The sequence below is a fragment of the Lemur catta genome, chromosome 8 (genome assembly GCF_020740605.2).
Source record: "Lemur catta isolate mLemCat1 chromosome 8, mLemCat1.pri, whole genome shotgun sequence".
Classification (NCBI taxonomy): domain Eukaryota; kingdom Metazoa; phylum Chordata; class Mammalia; order Primates; family Lemuridae; genus Lemur; species Lemur catta.
The window spans coordinates 16,661,621-16,679,728 of NC_059135.1; the positions used below are offsets into that span (position 1 = coordinate 16,661,621).

The window sequence follows — 18,108 nt, forward strand, 5'->3', positions numbered from 1 at the left end:
TTCCCTTAGTCTGATCCGAGCTATGCTGTGGAGTACCGGGTGGCAGGTGCCAGGGGAATCTGCTGTGGGCCCCCAAGAGGTGAAGACAAAGAATATAAGCAGTTCTTGGGGTTCCATGACATACTTGGGGAGAGTGACCTATCAACTGGCAAGGCCCAAACCTCCTTTTGGGCATAAAGGGAAGTGTGAGGCCTGAAGTGTCACCCACTGGTCCCACAGGGCCCCTCCTGGGCCCCCTTGGAAAGTTAGGAGCACAAGAACACAGCGTACCACTGAGCTCTCAAAACTCAGCTTTATTGACTTCCAGTGTTTCCCTTGGCCTAAGCTCAGCCCTGCTGGCTTTGATAGGTCTCTGAGGCTCAATGTTACAGGGCTGGCTCCACCACTCCCCTCCCTGGCCACGGGGCTCCCCAGGCAGGGAGGAGGAGAGGCGGCTCGTCTGTGATGGTGGAGAGAAAGAATGGGCAGCAGGGTCAGAGGCCACAGAAAGCCATACAAGCAGCGGCATGCCCGGAGCTCCCATCACATGCCAATCCCAGCCACACACACACACCCCCGACGAGGCGGCCTTCCCTTCCAGGCTCTCTGCCCGCCCACGCCATTCAGCCTTCTGGGGCCCCACCCTGCTTAGTCAGACATGCTACTGCCCTGGCTTGTTCCTCGGACCCCAGGCTGCCCACAGGAAAAGAACCTCACCCAGATGCTGCAGGGCTTTGATTTGCCCACTCTAACCCTGGGGCTAGCAAGATGTGTCAGGGGAACCGAGGATCTCTGCTCATTCCCCCGTCATCCACATTCTTACCACCCTTCCAGGGACAAATCAAAAGACACGATCTCCCTGCCTGGCAGCAAGTGACAGGCCGACCTGGGCTGGAACATGTCCCAAGATGCACAGCTCCGTAAACCCGCACCACTTCCCCCCAAGCGTGACCTATCAGAAATGAGGCTGGGTGCATTGTATTCTGGGATTTGTAGTCCCCAAGAGCCAGCACCAGACACCCAGGGAAGAGCGTGCACAGGCTACAACTATGACGCCTCCCACCCGGCCCCCACCCACCACCCAGGCCCCAGTTCTACACTCAGCATGGGTGAGAGAGGAATGGAGAGGCCCCTCCCAGCGCATGGGGGGAGGGCGCTGTCCTGTTGTAACTGTGCTGCAACTCTGGATCCCGGACATCCAGCTCAGAACACATCTGGGAAGAGAGCGGGGGCGGGGTGACAGGAGAGAGGGTCAGCAGCAAGCCTTGGAGGATGGAGCCGAGCATGCAGACCTGGGCTAGCCGTGTGGCCTCTCCCTGAGCCCTGATGCATGGTGGGGAAGTAACACAGCGTACAGTCCCCTCCTAGGCCTCCCTCCTGGGTCACCCTGGCCCTATCCCACCTCTTCAGGGTTAGCCAGCCTCACCTCTGCCTAGTCCCAAGGCTGAGGGCAGGCTGAGGCAGCAAGAGGAAGGGAGGAGGAGTGGACTCCGGCTCTGAATCTGGACAGCGGAGAGGCTCCCGCCCCACCCAGCTAGCCTCCCCGGAAGACCTCATGGCCCTACGGGCCCCAGCATCTTCCTCGCCACACTGAGGCCTTCTCGGGGAAGGAAGGAGAAGGGAGTCCTAGCCAGATGAGTGGCCGTGAAAGCAAGCGATGCGGCCGGCAGGGAGTTGCAGAGAGAAGAGTGGGAGGAAGAAGCGGCACCAGAAGGGAAGCAACAGAGACGGTCAGAGCTCAACACTGCACAGAAACCAGGATGGGGGTGTCTGCAGCTGGACAAGGAGAGCCCGCACTGCTCCCCAGTGGAGCTGCCAACTTGGGCTCAGAGAACCCAGGCCAAGTCCTCCTTCCTTGACACCATCAGCAACACAGGTGGCAGTGGACCTGGGCACAAAAGGCCCCGCCCAAACCACTGATTACCCCTCAGGAATTTCCCTTCCAGTAAGTGCATCCTGGCTCCTCGGGCCCTTTGACTGCCCTGATGCCCCCCAACCTGGGCTGCACCCAGGGACCTATCAGGCCTGGGCTGAGCACAGAAAATCTCAAGTCCACACCGGAGTGCAGGTGGGCCTGGAAGGGAAGCTTGCGGAGGGAGCACGGAGTTGGAGACAGGCTCCTGCAACTCAGCCGTGCTCCTCTCCACTCTCCCAGCAGTGAGCCAGACCCCAGTCATGACCCGAATCAGGCCGCGCTGGGCCTGGTGTTCAGAGGATGAGGCAGCGGGAGGCCTTCTCCTCTGGGGATGGGCTGGGTTTGGCCGCCTCACCCCTTACACCCTCATGGGTCCCCCCTGTGCCTGGATCTTGGTGCTGGGCCTTGGGCCGCCCCTGCCGTCGTCGCTGTGCCTCCCGCCCACCTGCCGGTTTCTTCCCAGCTGCCTCCATCTCTGACAGGCTGTAGGCCATGGCAAGCTGCAGGTCCTCATCCTCAGAGAGGTCACTGTCAGACGGGCGTGCAACAGCCGTCTGCCGGACCTGAGCGCCCCCGGACCTGGAGGTGACTGACTGTTGCTGCTCACGACGGCTCAGCTCCAAGCCCAGTGCCAGGTCATCTGGGACACCTGCAAGAGTCACAGCCACCATGAAGCCCCAACCCAGGCCAGGGTTTGACCCCTTACAGTCTCTCATTTGGAATTGGTGCACCTGCATCCGGGCACCTGGGGTGGTCACTATGAGCACGGGGAGGCACTCAGCTGCACCAGGTGGGAGCTAGTCTCCTTGGGCAAGTTACTCAACCTCCCTGCACCTCTCTTTCCTCATTTATAAAGTGAGATGAGGATAGTGCTTACCTACTCAAATTGTTCCAATGATTAAATAAGACAACCCATGAGAAGTGCTTGGCCAGCAGACATGAAAGGTTAGCCATGGCGACAACCCTGCACAGCATAGTGTGGTGCAAAAAGTTCCACTCCAAGAATCGTGCATCCTGAGTTTGACTCTTGGCTTATCCCTTGTTTGATAGGAAAGAGTGTTGGGCCTGGGCTACTTGGAAGCTAGGGTCATTTAAGCATGCTGCAGTGCAGTCTCCTCAGATAAAAACTGGGGGGTCACCATCTGCCATGCTTATTTCCCTGGCTGCTTTAGGAATACAGGGAATGGCACATGTGTGCAAGTGCTTTGCAAATGTAAGGCAACCCCCTCATGGTCATGGTGACTAGCCAGCCCTCTCAGACTCCCCTAGGATCACCATCTCTAACCCTGCCAGTCTGGCCTGTGGCTGCCACTCCCTCCCAGCCCCAAGGGAGTTCAGAGAGCAGCAGTCTGGGGAGGGGGATTTAGGGACAGGGGCTGGGGCTTCCTGCCAGGGCCTAGGTGGCAGAGCCACTCCGCACCATTGATTGTGATTGACTTCAGCTGCCCATCCTCCTCCACTTCCACTCGCTCCTGCCCGTTCTCCATGATTCTGTGGGAGACAGCACAGTTCAGGCAACAAGCAAAGACTGAATCCTGTAGGCACTGGTCCCACTCTGGCCACCACATTGGACAGTACAGACTGGGCCCTGCCCTCAAAGAGCTGACCTATTTGTACACAGCTCACGGCTACACCGCAGACCCTGCCCCACTGTATGGCCCCCGGAGGGAACTCTCACCTGCGTGTCGTGATGCGGCGTCCTTGGACAAAGGTGGTAGATGTAGAAACAGAGCGAAAAGCACCAGCCCCAGGACTGAAGGAGAAAGATGAGGAGGAGAAATCTGGCATCGAGACAAAGGAGGAGGAGGAGGAGAGGTGGTTAGACAAAGGCTGTAACACTGCCTGCTGCAGTCACCAAGGGCCAGGAACCCCAGTGGAGCCTCCCACACAGCTTCGAGAGGCAGGGCTCCAGCTATGGAGGGTACTTGGAAAAGTAACAAGCTGACACCAGGGGTTCCAGGACTCAGAGCTCGAAAAAGTGGGAGGGACAGCGCTTACCAGAGTGCCCAGGGAAGGAGGAAGAGAAGGTAAAGAAGGAACCCGAGGGTCGTGAACCCCGGTTCTGAAGCTCCGAGAAGGGGCCCAGCTCATCTGTAACAAGTAAGCAGATTAACAGTTATCTGGTGAAGAGATTTCCCCCCAGAGGTGTGTGAACCCCACTTCTAAATCTAGAAATATAAACTTCTAAGCAATGGGTACATTTCTGATTTTTTTCCATTTTTGGTTGGGTTTATTTACAAATTAAATTCCTCTTTAACATTGCATGTGGGAACATTCACTGGTTAGTTCTGTCCACAATAAAGAATAAAGGAAGGAAGAGGGAAGGGAAAGAGAGAGGGAGGGAGGGAGGGCAGAGTGTTCTCTCAGTATAGGCAGGCAATCACGATGTGATGACAGGCAGACACAGCTGGGAGTCCCAGCTCTGCCACTTGCCGTGTGACTCTAAGCATGCTATTTGTGCCTCAATTTTCTTATCTGCAAATGGGGATAAAATTACCCGTCCCTCTGGGTTTGACAGAGGATTAGAAGATGTAAAATACTTGGCACACATTAATCGTTCAAAAAATGGTATCTGTTGCTATGTGTAATGTTATTATTCTCACATGATGCTGTGAGTCTTGCTTTCATGGCTGTTATTGTGGAGGTCTAACAATGTACTATTGTTGCTGTCATTTGATAAGGCGAGTCTGTGAAGTGTCACTACTGGGTCACTTGGGTTCTGGCCTCTGTGAGGTTCTGTCCCAGTTTTCGCTGGACTCAGCCCCCCAAAATCTTCTGTGTGTGCCATTCTCCTTCCCTCTCAGGCTCCCACCTAAGGGGCTCCCAGCCGAAGGAAGGACAGGCCGAGATGGGGAAGTTGAGCCTCCTGAGTCCACTCACCAAAGAGCTCTGCAAAAGGGTCCCCACTCCCGAAGAACTCCCGGAAGACCTCCTCCGGGCTGCGGAAGGTGAAGGTGAAGCCAGGCCCACCACTGCCAGCTTCCGCCCGAGGTGGGCCAGTTCCTAGAGGATAAGTAGGACAAGGATGGGGCTTAGGGCACAGCCAGGAGCCTCAGACAGAGGCGTCCACTTCCCTCCCTCTCCCACTTCCATCCCCGGGCCCCACCCCTCCACCTACCTGCCCCTGTCAGCCCTTCCCGGCCATAGCGGTCATAGATTTCCCGCTTATGCTCTGCAAAAAGAGACCAGGTCATTTCTCCCTCCCTCTGGGATGATGGCCTCCCCTCCCAAACTAGGACCCTCAGAGGATTGCCGAGAGACTGACACTTAGGGGACAGCAGGGTGCCCCAAGGACACAAGCCACAGGTTTTAATAGCAGCTCAGCTCTCACACAGCTGGCTCCTTCTCATCTGTAAAATGAATGTAATCACAGCACCTACCTCATAGGTTACTGCAAATAGCAAAGGAGATAATCCATGTAAACTGCTAGGCATAGTGCCTGACACATAGGAAGTGTTCAATAAATCTTAGCTAATTGTTACTATGTTATTATTAATTGGGGCTTAGCCTAAGTGTCACCTCCTAAGAGAGGCCTTCTGTGACCACCATAACAAAACAGGTGCCCATTACTCCCTATCACATCACTCACTTCTCTCCTTGGAATACTCTTCACCGTCTAGAACCGTGTTGATGTGTACGCCTGGTTAGCGTTGGTCTCCCGGACCAGAATATAACCCTCAGGACGGGGAAAGTGCCTGCTTGTCCTCCACTGTTTCCCTGGTACCCAGCAAGCACCTGGCACTAACAGCACTCAGTGAATTCTTTTAGAATGAATGAATAAAAGACAGACATGGATTCATATTCCAGCTCTATGTGGCCTTGAGCAAGTTATTTCACCTCTCAGCCTCAGTTTCCTCACCTGTAAAATGGGAGTGATAAAACCTGCCTGGTAGGATGGCTGTGAGGACTCACGGAGATTACACCCGGCACAGAGGAGCTCAGCACACATCGGTTACCTGCCCTGCCTCCTTCCCCTGCCAGGACCCAGGCCACGCCTACCAGACTCTGGGGAGTAGACACTGAGCTGTCCCTGGGGAAGGGGGAGGTACTTAAATGTCAGGTTGGAAAAAGACTGGGGTGGCAGAGGCATGGCTTTGGGAAGGCGTGAGACGGGGTGTGAAGTGGGGGTCGTATGCTGGGCCCTGCCTTGCCCCCAGCCCTTACTGTCCGACAGCACTTCATATGCCTCCGCCACTTCCTTAAATTTCCTCTCAGCAAACTCTTTATTATCTGGGTTCTTGTCTGGGTGCCACTGGAGAGCCTTCCGCCGGTACCTGCAGGAAGTGGGTTCAGAGGGGAGGGTCAGGGGACAAATGCAGGCACTTCCCACCAGGGAATTGAGCGACCCATTTTCCCACTAGCCCAACGTTATCCTTTCACCACTGGACCCCAGCCACCCCGGCTGCCAGGTCTGCCTCTGCTGGCATGTGTTAACGGAGCTCCTCTGTCCCTCCTCTGCTGCCAGTGCTGGGACTTCATGTATGAGCAGATGGTAATGCAAGAGTGAGAAAGCCGGGCCCTAACCTCTCCCTGGGGCCACTGGACCAGGCTGCAAAGGTTGGGGGCACGTGTGGCCACTCACAGCACAGGGACACTGGCCCCTCCTCCTCACAGAGCCTAGGCATCTCTGCACTGCACCCTGAGAAAGCCCACGGGCCAGGGTTGGGGGAGGAGTAGCAGGGAGGGGAGGGGACCGGAGGGGATGGTCCACTGGAGAATGACCCACAGAGCAGCTCCCAGCAGAGCGCCTTTACTCTGGCCCTTCTTATGCTCTTCTAGGGGTCTCCCTCCCCCCTACAAGTGTCACTCCGAGGGAGCCCCCCCTCCAATGCTTTATAACGATCTAGTTCCCTTAGACACCTATAGGTGTCACTCTGAAGTGTCCCATGTGGTGGGCGGTGAAGGGTGAGAGGTTTTCTGATGCACATGGAGGCACTTACGCCTTCTTGATGTCATCAGCGGACGCACTTCGCGGCACATCTAGGATCTCATAGTAGGATGCCATGGCAACTGTCAGTCGTCAGGCGGCCTCCTTGGGGCTGCAGGAGAGAAGGATTCAGGCAGAAAGAACCACGAGCCCCTCCCTGGAGACCCCCGGGGTGGCGGGAGGCGCTCCGAGGTGGCAGCGGAGCCCGCCGATTCCGCTTGCGGCCAGTGACTAGGCTCCCTCCGGCAGCCTTATCTGTCCTCGCAGGCCGGGGCCAAGGGCTATCTCGGTGCCCAGGCCCGGGGAGCCCTATCGGGGCTCCCTAACTCCAGCAGCCGGGCCCAGGGCCCCCAGCCTGACCAAAGGTCCCGGCCGCACCTCCTCCGCCGGGAGTCCTCGGCCTCCTGCGGCGCCCCGCCCCTGCCCCCCGCCGGGAACCGTCTGGCACCCGCAGCCCGGCTCGCGGCTGCTGCGTAGGACGCCCGGCCCAGCTGTGCGCGCAAGCATGCGTCAGCGGCGCGGAAGCTACTAGACACGGAGCGGAGGCCGGCTCTGCCGGTCCGGGGGCGGGGGAGGGGTGCAGGGGCTGCCGGGAGAAGGGGGAGGAGCCGGCTATTTTGGGCTTGCACCGGGACGACGTCATCCCCAGATGGGACCTGGGAGACAGCTGCCCCCTCCATCCAGGCGTGACGCACTTGCACAAACACAGAGGCAGGGGCAGCCCACAAACAAGCCCCGGGTCCCTCTGTCACTTTCTTATAATCATGGTGACGATCCATGGTTACTGACCGACCTCAAGGACTCACACACTACCCGCCAGGGCCTAACTCCTCCCCTTCTTCTTCTCCCTCCTCAGCCCCAGGTCCTCAAAAGAGGCTACGCTGACTTCCCGGAGTAGGTCAGACTTGCCTTTTATAGCATCTCATGGCATTTCCTTCATCACGCTTGTCAGAGCCACATATTACGGTTTATTGGTTTAATTATTTGATTACCATTCACCTCCCCCTTAGAATGTAAATTTCACAGGGCCAAGATTGTGTCTTTTTTCTCACGGTTGTATGAGGGCAGGGGTCAGGTTCAAAAATATCCATTGGATGATAAAATAAGGAACAGATGCAAACTCTTTGTTGACAGTTTCCATACGTTTGGGGAAGGTGAAGTTAAAGGGAACAGTGAAAAGGAATTCCCCAGATTCCTGTCTTCCCAAACTCATCCTGAGTAGGCCTGTTTGACCTCGAAATGATTCCTGGGTTCAGGCCTCATGGGAGAGTTAGGGAACCTTCCAGAATTGGCTCCTGCTTGATACTATCCAGGCCAATCCACAAGCATTAGTTGAGCACTTTCTACAAACTAGATGCTTCCAGAATGTATAAAGGATGTCTGCATTCTACAAACTAGATGCTTCTAGAATGTTTAAAGAATGTGGCCCACTCCCTGCCTTCACAGAGCTGGAACTTGATAAGATACCAGCCCATCAGTACAGCTGCTGGGAAACCCCAAGGCTTTGGAAACAGATAGACCTGAGTTTACAACCTGGCACTGCTATGAGACTTGGGATGACCTCTCAGGACTCCGTTTTTTCTCGCTAAATATAAGGTAGTGCCTAGGGTTGTTTGAAAATCAGAGCAGACATAGTAGTAATACATAGTAGGCATTATTAGTACAATCCTCTCTGGCATTATGATTGGCCCAAGCAATAATGATTACGTGAGTCCAGAAAAGTATTTTAGGCTAGATGACCCAGGCACACTTCACCAAAGAGAAGGGCTTGAGCTGGACATGAGAGAAGATGATGTGCATTTGTCCAGTTTTCTTGGCCACCCACCATCTGAAGCTCCTGCCTACTTTTGAGTAATTCGGGTTGCATCAGCCCTAATGGGAGGCAAGCCACCACCTTCCACTAAGCCACAGGCTTGCTCTCCCAGACTTCTCAGCTCTAAGGGGGCAGGCAGAAGACATACTATCTGCCAATCAGGTGTTCCAACTGGGACTTTGAATCTAGAGCAAGTCGCAGAGGAACAGGGGCAGTTGAGAATTCATTTCTGCAGCCCTGCTGGTGGCTATTGGGCCAACATAGCGACCTCTGGTGTCTGGAGGAGGAAATGTTGCCCCAGTGCCTGAGTTGGGGGTTCACTGCAGGGGGTGGAGGGGATAAGAGTCTCTTGCACAGGCTGTCCTGTGCCCTAACCTTGACGGTGGTGCTGTCTGCCCACTTCCCTTGGTGCCTGCCTGTTTGCTGAGCCCTGTTTGCTGGCCTTTGTGTTGATCCTGTGTGCTACCCAGTATCTCACTAATTGGGAGGTGGGTGGAGCAGCGTTTTAAAATTTGCCAGAGTTAGCTTCTGCTGTTTACAAGAGTCCTGACTGACATAAAGACTAGGGCAAAGACAGGGCTTAGCCTTGATATAAGAGGAAGGAGTAGATTAGATTAGGTCACTCCAAAATCTTCCAAATCTCTGCCTTTTTCTTCTTGCTCCTCTTAACAGACATTTGTCTAGCACCTACCATGTATGTTGGTGTTAAGGATAGGAATACAGAGAGGTTTAAATTCCAGTCCCTGTGTTCCAGGAGATGAAAATCTAGTTGGGATACAGACAAATGACAACTGAGGGAAATTATGTGGAACACATCTAGCAAACAAAGGGTTAATTTCCTTTGTTCACAAAAAAAATCCAACAAATTAGTAAAAGACAAAGCAATTTTTAAATGGGTAAAGGCACAGAGAGCTCACAGAAGAGGAAGTACTGGCTTTTAAACACATGAAAATCTCAATCTCATTCATAACAAGAGAATTATGAACAAGAGCTGCAACAAAATACTTTGTGTCACTTACTGAATGATTGACAAAGATCAAAAAGTTTCATACATTCTATGGGCAAGACTGTGGGCACAGGCATTCTCATAAATTGGTAGTGGTAAGCTAGTTAATTTGGTGTAACCTCTAAACAGAGCAAAATGGGGTACATCAAAATGAAAGGTGCATAACCTTTGACCCAGCAATTCCAATTCTAAGAAGTTATGGTCATATATATATGCCAAGAAGAATATACAAGGCTTGCAGCATTCTTTTTAATAGCAAAAGATTGGAAACAGTCTAAATACCCATTAAGAGCAGACTGGTTAAATAAATAATGGTACACCATATAATGGAGTATTATCTTATCACCAAAAAGAATGAGGCATAGCTATAGGTACTGATATGGGCCATCTTCCAGATCTATTGTTAAGTGAACAAACAAGGTGTAGAACAAAGTGTATTCTAAATGGGTATACACACAGTCGTACAGGTAGAGCATCCTTAATCCAAAAATCCACAATCTGAAATGCTCCAAAATCTGAAACTTTTTGAGCACTGACATGACACCACAAGTGGAAAATTCACACCTGACCTCATATACCAAAACTTTGTTTCAAGCAAAAAGTTATTTGAAATATTGTATAAAATTACCTTCAGATTCTGTGTATAAGGTATATATGAAACATAAATGAATGTCATATTTAGACTTAGGGGGGTCCCATCCCTAAGATATCTCATTTTGTATATGCAAATATTCCAAAATCCAAAAAATTCTGAAGTCCAAAACACTTCTGGTCCAAAGCATTTCAGATAAGGGATACTCAACCTGTATATAGGTAGATGTCTCTGGAAGGAAACATTAACAAAAAAGTTAACAGTGGTGGCTGTCAAGAGGGGAACAAGATGAAAGAGATGTTACCTTGTTCATAAATCTCTTTGATACCTTTTGAATTCTGAAACATGTACACATAGTAACTGTTCACATACATAATTTTTTAAAATCTAGTTGAGGAAATAGGACATCAATACGAAGCCAAGTGCTGTTGTACCAAGGCAGCCCATGCTGAGTGTCAAGTGAGTAATAGAAACAGAGAGGAGGTGCTGACGGACTCCAGAGGAGGGAGAGCTCCCCGGGCTGAATAGGTTCTGGATGGCTGTGACCTAAGCTGGAAGGAATGTCAACATTCAGACAAGCAGGGGAGGAGGTGTTCCAGGAGGAGGGAATGGTGAGAAAACACCTTTGGAGGCAGGCATGTTCCTGACACATCAGAGACCAGGGAATAAATTTATTGGGTGGCACTTAAGGCTGGGAACCTATCTCTTGTGTCTGCCTGAGGTAATTGGACCCTGGCTTTAGGAGTGTCAGGGATAAAAGTATTCCCCTGCACCGAGGAGTCCCCAGGAGCCAGGCTGGGTGGTGCTCCCAGCTGCCCCAGGAGATCTGGGTTGCCACCTCCCCACACCCACACCCAGTCCAACCCAGGCCTGCCAGGGCCTGCCAGCAGGGTTACTAGCTGGAGGGCCTCACAAGGTCCCACAGGAGATGGCCGTACAGCTGCCTAGGGTGGGCTGGCTGGCACGGCAGGCAGGAGGGGACAGGGGCCGCCTCTCTGGATACCCAGCCATCCTGGCAGGCGAAGGCCCCACTGCCCTCCCTCCTGGCCTCTCACAGGCCTTCACCCCACCTCGTGTGAGTTGCTGAAGGATGCTTTCCAAGGGGCACTGACAGCCCCAAAACCTGGCCCCAAAGAAACCTCTGCCCCCATTCAGATCCAGAAGCTGGGACCCCACGCCCCACCTTGATGCCCTCCACCCAGAGCCTGGGCAGGGCACTGTCAAGCGTCACCCCCTCCCTGGCCTCGAGGCACCTGAGTCACTGTCTGGGCACTGGAGACCTGGCAGGCCCAGAAGAGGTGGCGTCTGGGTGGTGTCTGGAACCACTGTGGGCAAGAAGTGAAGGCCCCTGAGGAAAAGGGCGGTCAGCAGCCTGAGCCCCAGCCGGGCGGCCTGCGTTTCGACCCCGACCCCTCCACTTACTAGCTGGGTAACCCTGGGCAAGTCACACCACCTCTTTGAGCCTCCATGTCTATAAAATAGGCATTCATTTAACAAGTTCATTCAACAAATACGTATTGAGCATATGATATGTCAAGCAACATCTGGAGCACTGAGAGTCGAACAGTGAAAACAGACCAAGGCCTTGATCCTATGAGCTTCCATTCCAGAATAATGTGGAATCGTACAAAATAGTAACTGTACTTCCCTCAGGATTAAACAAGGCCATTGGATACAGGACCAGCACATAATAGGTGCTCAGTAATTGATAACTACTTCTGGGGGTTTGAAGGGCTTCCAAAGGAACCCCACTTCCCTTCCCAAATTTGAAACCAGTTGACAGACAGAAGTCAGACAGATGGAGGTTTAAAAGTCAGCCCTTTAAGTGAAACAAAACCAAAAAATAATTGGAGGATATAGCTGAGCTATTCAATCAAAAGGGCTTCTAAATACACCCTCTGAATTACATTACCCCCACCCCCACCGTGTGAGCACTCGTGTGCACACACACACACGCACGCACACACCTGCAGGCCTCTCCTTCCCTAGGACAGAGCCTCCCCTGTAAGCTTAAATACTCAAAGAGGAGTAGAGGAAAATAATTCCTGGAAAGCAGAGGAAGCTGCCGAGCTGGGCTCATCCATCCTGTCTTCTTCTCTAAACTCCCCAGCGCTCTGTTACTTCTACTCCATCCTCTACTTACTACAAAGTAATTGCTGAGAGGAGTGGCAGGGACAGGCAATGGGGCCAGACAAGGAAGGGAAGGGGTCCCCCCATTTCCATCTTTACCCCCCACAGCCCCTGAGTGGCCCCCAGCATGAGGCCCAGTGCAGGTATGTGCAGTGACCTGCCTGTTCTCCGAGATCTTTTCCCCACTTTCCCTGCTCTGTGTCCCGCAGGGCTGCTTGCCCTTTGCCCTGTGTCACCTGCTATCTTACTGCTGTCTAGGGTCAGCCTATTGGAACCCTGGCTGGAGATTGAGGGTGGGAGGGAGGGAAAAGCCAGGGTATCTCTCCCCCTTCTAAATCAAATGGCTTCTCAGGCTGCAGTTGTGTCTCCTCCATGGCTCTGAATCCTGCCAAATGTCCCTCCCTCCTTTGTCCCTCAGGCTCCTTCTGGGTAGCCCTGCTGCAGTCCCAGCTCCCACCTGAGGGTCCCAGCTCCAAGGCTCTGGTATCACATCTCATCCTTTGGCTCCCCCAGCCCTGGGGGTGACAGCAGCTTCCTGCTGTTCCTAACTTTTGGGTTGCCTTCCCTGAATCCAATCTTGAGAAGTGACACCAAGTCTGGGGAAAGGACAGTGCAAGAGGGACAGAGCTGAGGGTGACACTGAGAACTAAATCTCTTCTGGGGTGGGGTGGGGTGGGGATTGCCCTGGTTCCAACACCTCCGATGGTTAAACCATCCCCCCAGCCCAGCAGGGGTTATAGAAAGTCCATAGGAAAGGATTTAAGGGCCACCATCATTTGGAAGTGGCATCTTGAAGCTGTGTTTGCATAACACCATAAGATTGAAAAAAGGTCAATTATCTTTATCAAAAAGTGGTGAGTGTTGATGGAGATCACTGGGATGTAAGCCTCCAGCCCCCAGCCAGCCCCTCTTTGTTGCTGCCACTGTACCACTGTTCTGCCTCAACGCCAGCCTCCTGCCTGGAGGAGACAAGGCTCCAGATTGTAGGGTGGGCTAGTGAGCCCCAGATTATTCTGATGCTTCACTTAGGTCCCCCCAGCCTCACCAGGCTCCTGCTGCAGCTCCGTGGGAACTCCCCTGACTTCACACATGCACAACTCAACAGCGCTGTGTCCTCCTCCCTCCTCCTGCAGGGTTTCCTGATGACTCTACAGCCCAAGTGTGAGCACCCAGAAGTGCAGGGGAGTTGATGCTTCTTGTTCTTCTTGTTGCTGTTGTTGTCTGAGACATTTTGAAATGGGGATCTCGATATATCACCCAAGCTGGTCTCCACCTCCTGGGCTCAAGCGATCCTCCCACATCAGTCTCCCAAGTAGCTGGGATTACGGGCGCAAGCCACCGTGCCCAGTGACAGAGTTGCTGCTTAATGGGATGAAGGCTTAGCCAATAGAAGAATGGAGCCAGCGCATAAGCCCCTCACCCTCACTCCCTCGCCTGTCCACTCACCCAGGGATGGCTCTGAGATGGCATGTATTCAGCTGCATCCTCTAGGGGGAACTTCCCCTCCTTGCCTGCTTTCTCCCCTGGGCCCCCATTCTGCTCCCTGGAATGCACTCTGCAATGAAATCTAAAGTCACGTCTGCTTTCTGGTGAATCCCAACAGCAGCCTTCCTATCTCTCATGGAGGAGAAGCCCTCCTTCCCTGGCTTTTCCCAAGAGAAAAAGATGCTCATGAGACGATGAAGCCACAGCACTTTGTTTAGGAGAGACACACAGCATTCCCTAGTATTCATCCCCCTCCTCTTCCTCTCCCTCCCCTCCACACTATCCATGCCCACCTCCCTGTAATCCCTCTCCAGGATAGCCATATCCTCTTGCCTCGGAGAACTCCCCCTCCTCCATGCCCTCACCCACATACCAGTGCACAAACGCCCTCTTGGCATACATCAGGTCGAACTTGTGGTCCAGGCGGGCCCAGGCCTCAGCGATGGCAGTAGTGTTGCTCAGCATGCACACGGCACGCTGCACCTTGGCCAGGTCACCCCCTGGCACCACAGTAGGCGGCTGGTAGTTGATACCAACCTTGAAGTCTGTGGGGCACCAGTCTACAAAGTGAATGCTGCGCTTGGTCTTTTTCTTTTTAATTTTAATTTTTTTTTTTTTGAGACAGAGTCTTGCTCTGTTGCCCAGCTGCGTTTGGTCTTGATGGTGGCGATGGCAGTATTGACATCCCTGGGTGGGGGAAGGGGGGCCACTCTTTCTCCTCCTCCTCACTCTTTCTCTCTAAAATCTCCTGAGGGCTTTAACATGCTCTCTTGAGTCTTGTGACACAGTTGACCTTGTCATCATAACTTGCCAACTCCCCCAGCTGCACTCCGATGCCCGCATGTGTTTCTGGAGGACTCCTCTACTGAGACCAACAAGCCAGGAACCTGACCCCATGCCGTGTAGAAGCCAAAGTCAATCACAGAGCCTTGAGCCAGCATTATTTGGATCCTTGTTTTTCACAGGGCCTGCTGCCCACATCCTGTAATACAAGGTAATATTCTAGGGGTGCTTATGGACCCCCACCATAATTTGGCCAGGCAGCCCACTGTCATGTTTGAATGAGTGGTCACTCTGCCTAGCACCAGGCCAGTCACTACAGGAGATAAAGGGGACACCCAGCTCCAGGTGAGAGCCTACAGTTGGCCTGCCCTGACCAGAGATCAGGGCCCCACCTCACAGTCCTGGTCCTATGTGTTGAAGATTTGTCCAGGAGCCTCTCCCATGAGCTAAAGCTGTCCTTCCCCAGTCTCATCTCCAGACCACTTTAGGAGAGGAATCCAGATTCTCCCACATCAGCCCTTCCCTCACCAGCTTCTGGATCTGGTCCAGCACCAGGTCAGCGAGCTCCTTGCCAGCACTGTAGTGGCCTTGGGCATACTTATTAGCAGCATCTTCCTTGCCTGAGATGAGTGGCTCGGGTGGAAGAGCTGACAGTACGTGCCCATCTGAACTTCATCTGCAATGGGCAGAGTTTTGGGCCCCACCTGCCCTTGCAGTCTGGCTCTCTCTCAGAGACCATTGTACCCAGAGGGAGTGGGTCACCAGGCCCCAGCATCTACCCCGGAGGAGCTGCATTCAGGCCACTGCCATTATCCTGCCTGGATGTGTTTTCAATGACAAGGAAACAGAAGTGGGGTGGCCTGGGGATTCAGGGGCAGAGTGACAGAGCTCCTGTAGATCTAGAGTTCTAATTGGCTGCAGCAACTGGGAGGCCATAACCACAGGCTCCGTTGCTCTCCAGTTACAGAGTAGGACTTGCTGTGGTACCTGGGGACACAGCCATGGGAGGGACTGATCATCACTCACCGATCAGGGTGGGCTCCAAACGTCACATGGGCACATGTTTTCTACTCCCAGTTTCACTAAAGAAGATGTTGAAGGAGTCATCCCCTCCCTCAGTGGTCTTGTCTGTGGGCATCTGGTTGGGTCCCATGTTCCAACAGTAGAGTTCCCAGTAGGCATTGCCAATCTGCACTCCAGCCTGCCCACATGGACTGAGATGCACTCATGCTGAGCAGGCAAAGGGCAGAGAACAGCCTTAACAGAGAGAAGCATATCATGCCTGGACACAGTTCCTGCGTGCCTTCCTCTAGTGGTTCTCTGGCTGAGGGCCAAGATTCCTGGACTCTGCTCTTCTTGCCCCACCTCTGTGTCTAAACATTTACTGGTGGCATTGAGGACCAACAGGCATTGGCTCTAGGGGCTGGGCCAAAACCCTCCGGGGCGGCAGAAAATGTAGGCAGTTCTAAGATTATATAGTCTTGCTCAGTGACTAAGTGTATCAATGAGGAGCATTGAGGGGATCAAATGAATCTAACAGAGCACAATAATCAACCCATCTGTGTTCAGAAAGAAATTAGGAGCCACTGGTGAGGGAAGCAAAGAAAAATGTTACAAAGATATGGCTGGATGTGGTGGTTCACACCTGTAACTCTAGCGCTTTGGGTGGCTGAGGTGGGAGGATCACTTGAAACTAAGAGTTCAAGACCAACCTGAGCAACATTGCAAGACCCTCTTCTCTACAAAAAATAGAAAAATCAGCTGGGCATTGTGGCACATACCTGTAGTCCCAGCTACTCAGAAGGCTGAGGTGGGAGGATGGCTTGAGACCAGGAATTGTAGGTTGCAGTGAGCTATGATGCTGGGCAACAGAGCAAGACTCGTGTCTCTAAAACAAAAACAAAAACAAATGAAAAAGGTAAAGAAAGCATGGGAAAAGATTACCACTGGAATTGTAATAATGGTTCTCTCTGGCAGGAGAGAGAGGTGGGGGCAGCTGGAGAGGGATTCTATTTCTCAAGTTGGTAGTTACTGTTTGTTACATTGTTCTTTATACCTTTTTGCATGTCTGAAATATTTTGTAATTCTTTAATGAGGATACTTTCTCCATAAATGTTACACTTCACAGACTTTTTTATATGACACAAGTGCCTTGACTTCTTATGATTTTTATTTCTTTCTTTATTTTTAAGACTATTCAAGTGAAGCAGTGGGAGTGGAGAAGGAACAAAGGAATCTGTAACTGGTTGTGATCAATTAGTTGTAGACACAACGACACTCGGACTAGCCATCTTATGATTTTTAGATGACTAGGATTAATGCATTAAATAATCTGTATTCCAGTCCCATTACTTCTCTACTTGTCTTGATCAGGAGTCTTAACCTCTTTGTCGATGTTCTCCCCTGTGACACGTGGGCAATAATATAGTAAGAGCCCCTCCTGGAAGAGCTACGAAAGAACCCATGCAAGTGCCTGGCGCACTGCCTGACACACACTAGGGTGCGCCACACATGTTGGGTCTCTCTACCAACTTCCCAGCCCCAATTCCCGGTGTGATGGTAAGAGAAGGTAATGAGTTGAGCAGGGAGAGATTTAAGGACTCAAGGACTTGAGAAACCCCAGGTCCAGGAGGGAAGGCTGACTCAACTTGCCAGTTACCCAGCAAGGCCAGCACCAGCTCCTGCACTTCTGAGCCGCCCAGGCTCCGTCCACAGAGCCAGACATTGTCCTGGACTCTGGAACTACTGGTCTATGCAAGGGGTCTCTGGCCTCTTGGGGAAAATGCCCGATACTGCAGGGCAGCAGGTCTGGAGCAAAAAGCTCAGCCTCTGGAGTCACACAGACCTGGCTTCAAATCCCTGTCCCTCTGTGACCTGGAACGAGTTACTGTACCTCAGCTTCCCTAGTGCCTTTTTCTTGATGGTAGAACTAGAATAATCTCATACCCGGCAGACTTGGTTGTTACATTGTGTAGTTCCCGTTTATTAAGCACTAATTAGGTGTCAGACACTGTGCTAGGGCGCTTCACTTACACTGTCTGATTTAATCTTTACAACAATCCCCTTAGGTAGGTGCTTTTACTCCCCTCATTTCATAGATGAGGAAACTGACCCCCAGAGAGGTTAAGCAGCTTGCTTAAGGTCATGAACAAAACCAGGAATATTCAGAGCAGGGACAGCCTTGCACCAACCATGCTCTTAACCGCTCCTCTGTCAGGCTGGGTGGGGAGCCAGGTAAAAGGTATCAAATGAGCCCGCACACAGCCAGCTCTCCCTGGATGGGAGCACCTCCCTCCCCCTCCTCCCCGCGATCTCTCCACTGATCTGTAACTGGAACAAGGGGTGAGACAAATGCGGCAGATGGGCAGGGGGCAGAAACCAGGGCCAGCAGCCTCCATGGAGGATGTGTCCCCAGAGCCCAACCGTGAACCTGCGGCAGGACCCAGCGTTTGGAGATTTAGCCAGTAAAGTGCCTATA

General features: G+C 52.6%; 1 protein-coding gene across 5 annotated transcripts; it reads right to left on the minus strand.

The window, feature by feature from the left end:
* Window positions 1-278: 278 nt before the first annotated feature.
* On the minus strand, window positions 279-16,453 carry DNAJB2 (DnaJ heat shock protein family (Hsp40) member B2). 5 transcript variants are annotated; one of them, XM_045559996.1, is made up of 10 exons: window positions 16,412-16,453; window positions 15,657-15,860; window positions 6,835-6,933; window positions 6,059-6,168; window positions 5,013-5,066; window positions 4,775-4,897; window positions 3,893-3,985; window positions 3,573-3,675; window positions 3,315-3,385; window positions 279-2,543 (listed from the first exon to the last, which is right to left on the minus strand). In XM_045559996.1, the coding sequence occupies exons 3-10, from the start codon at window positions 6,897-6,899 to the stop codon at window positions 2,188-2,190; spliced, it is 975 nt and encodes a 324-aa protein (XP_045415952.1). In that variant the 5' UTR covers window positions 6,900-6,933; window positions 15,657-15,860; window positions 16,412-16,453; the 3' UTR covers window positions 279-2,187. The 5 variants fall into 5 exon arrangements, with proteins under 5 accessions (XP_045415952.1, XP_045415955.1, XP_045415953.1 ...); XM_045559999.1 differs by lacking the exons at window positions 15,657-15,860; window positions 16,412-16,453 and adding an exon at window positions 7,200-7,399 and having other exon boundaries at window positions 279-1,193; window positions 2,340-2,543; XM_045559997.1 differs by lacking the exon at window positions 15,657-15,860 and having other exon boundaries at window positions 16,412-16,443.
* Between the last annotated feature and the right edge of the window lie 1,655 nt (window positions 16,454-18,108).

Excerpts from the sequence above, each read along its gene's own strand:
- DNAJB2 (XM_045559996.1), bottom strand. The coding sequence starts at position 6,899 with ATGGCATCCTACTATGAGATCCTAGATGTGCCGCGAAGTGCGTCCGCT. Across the intron at positions 5,067-6,058 it reads ATATGAAGTGCTGTCGGACA|AGCATAAGCGGGAAATCTAT; the intron begins GTAAGGGCTGGG and ends CTCTTTTTGCAG. Across the intron at positions 3,676-3,892 it reads CTCCTTCCCTGGGCACTCTG|ATTTCTCCTCCTCATCTTTC; the intron begins GTAAGCGCTGTC and ends TCTCGATGCCAG.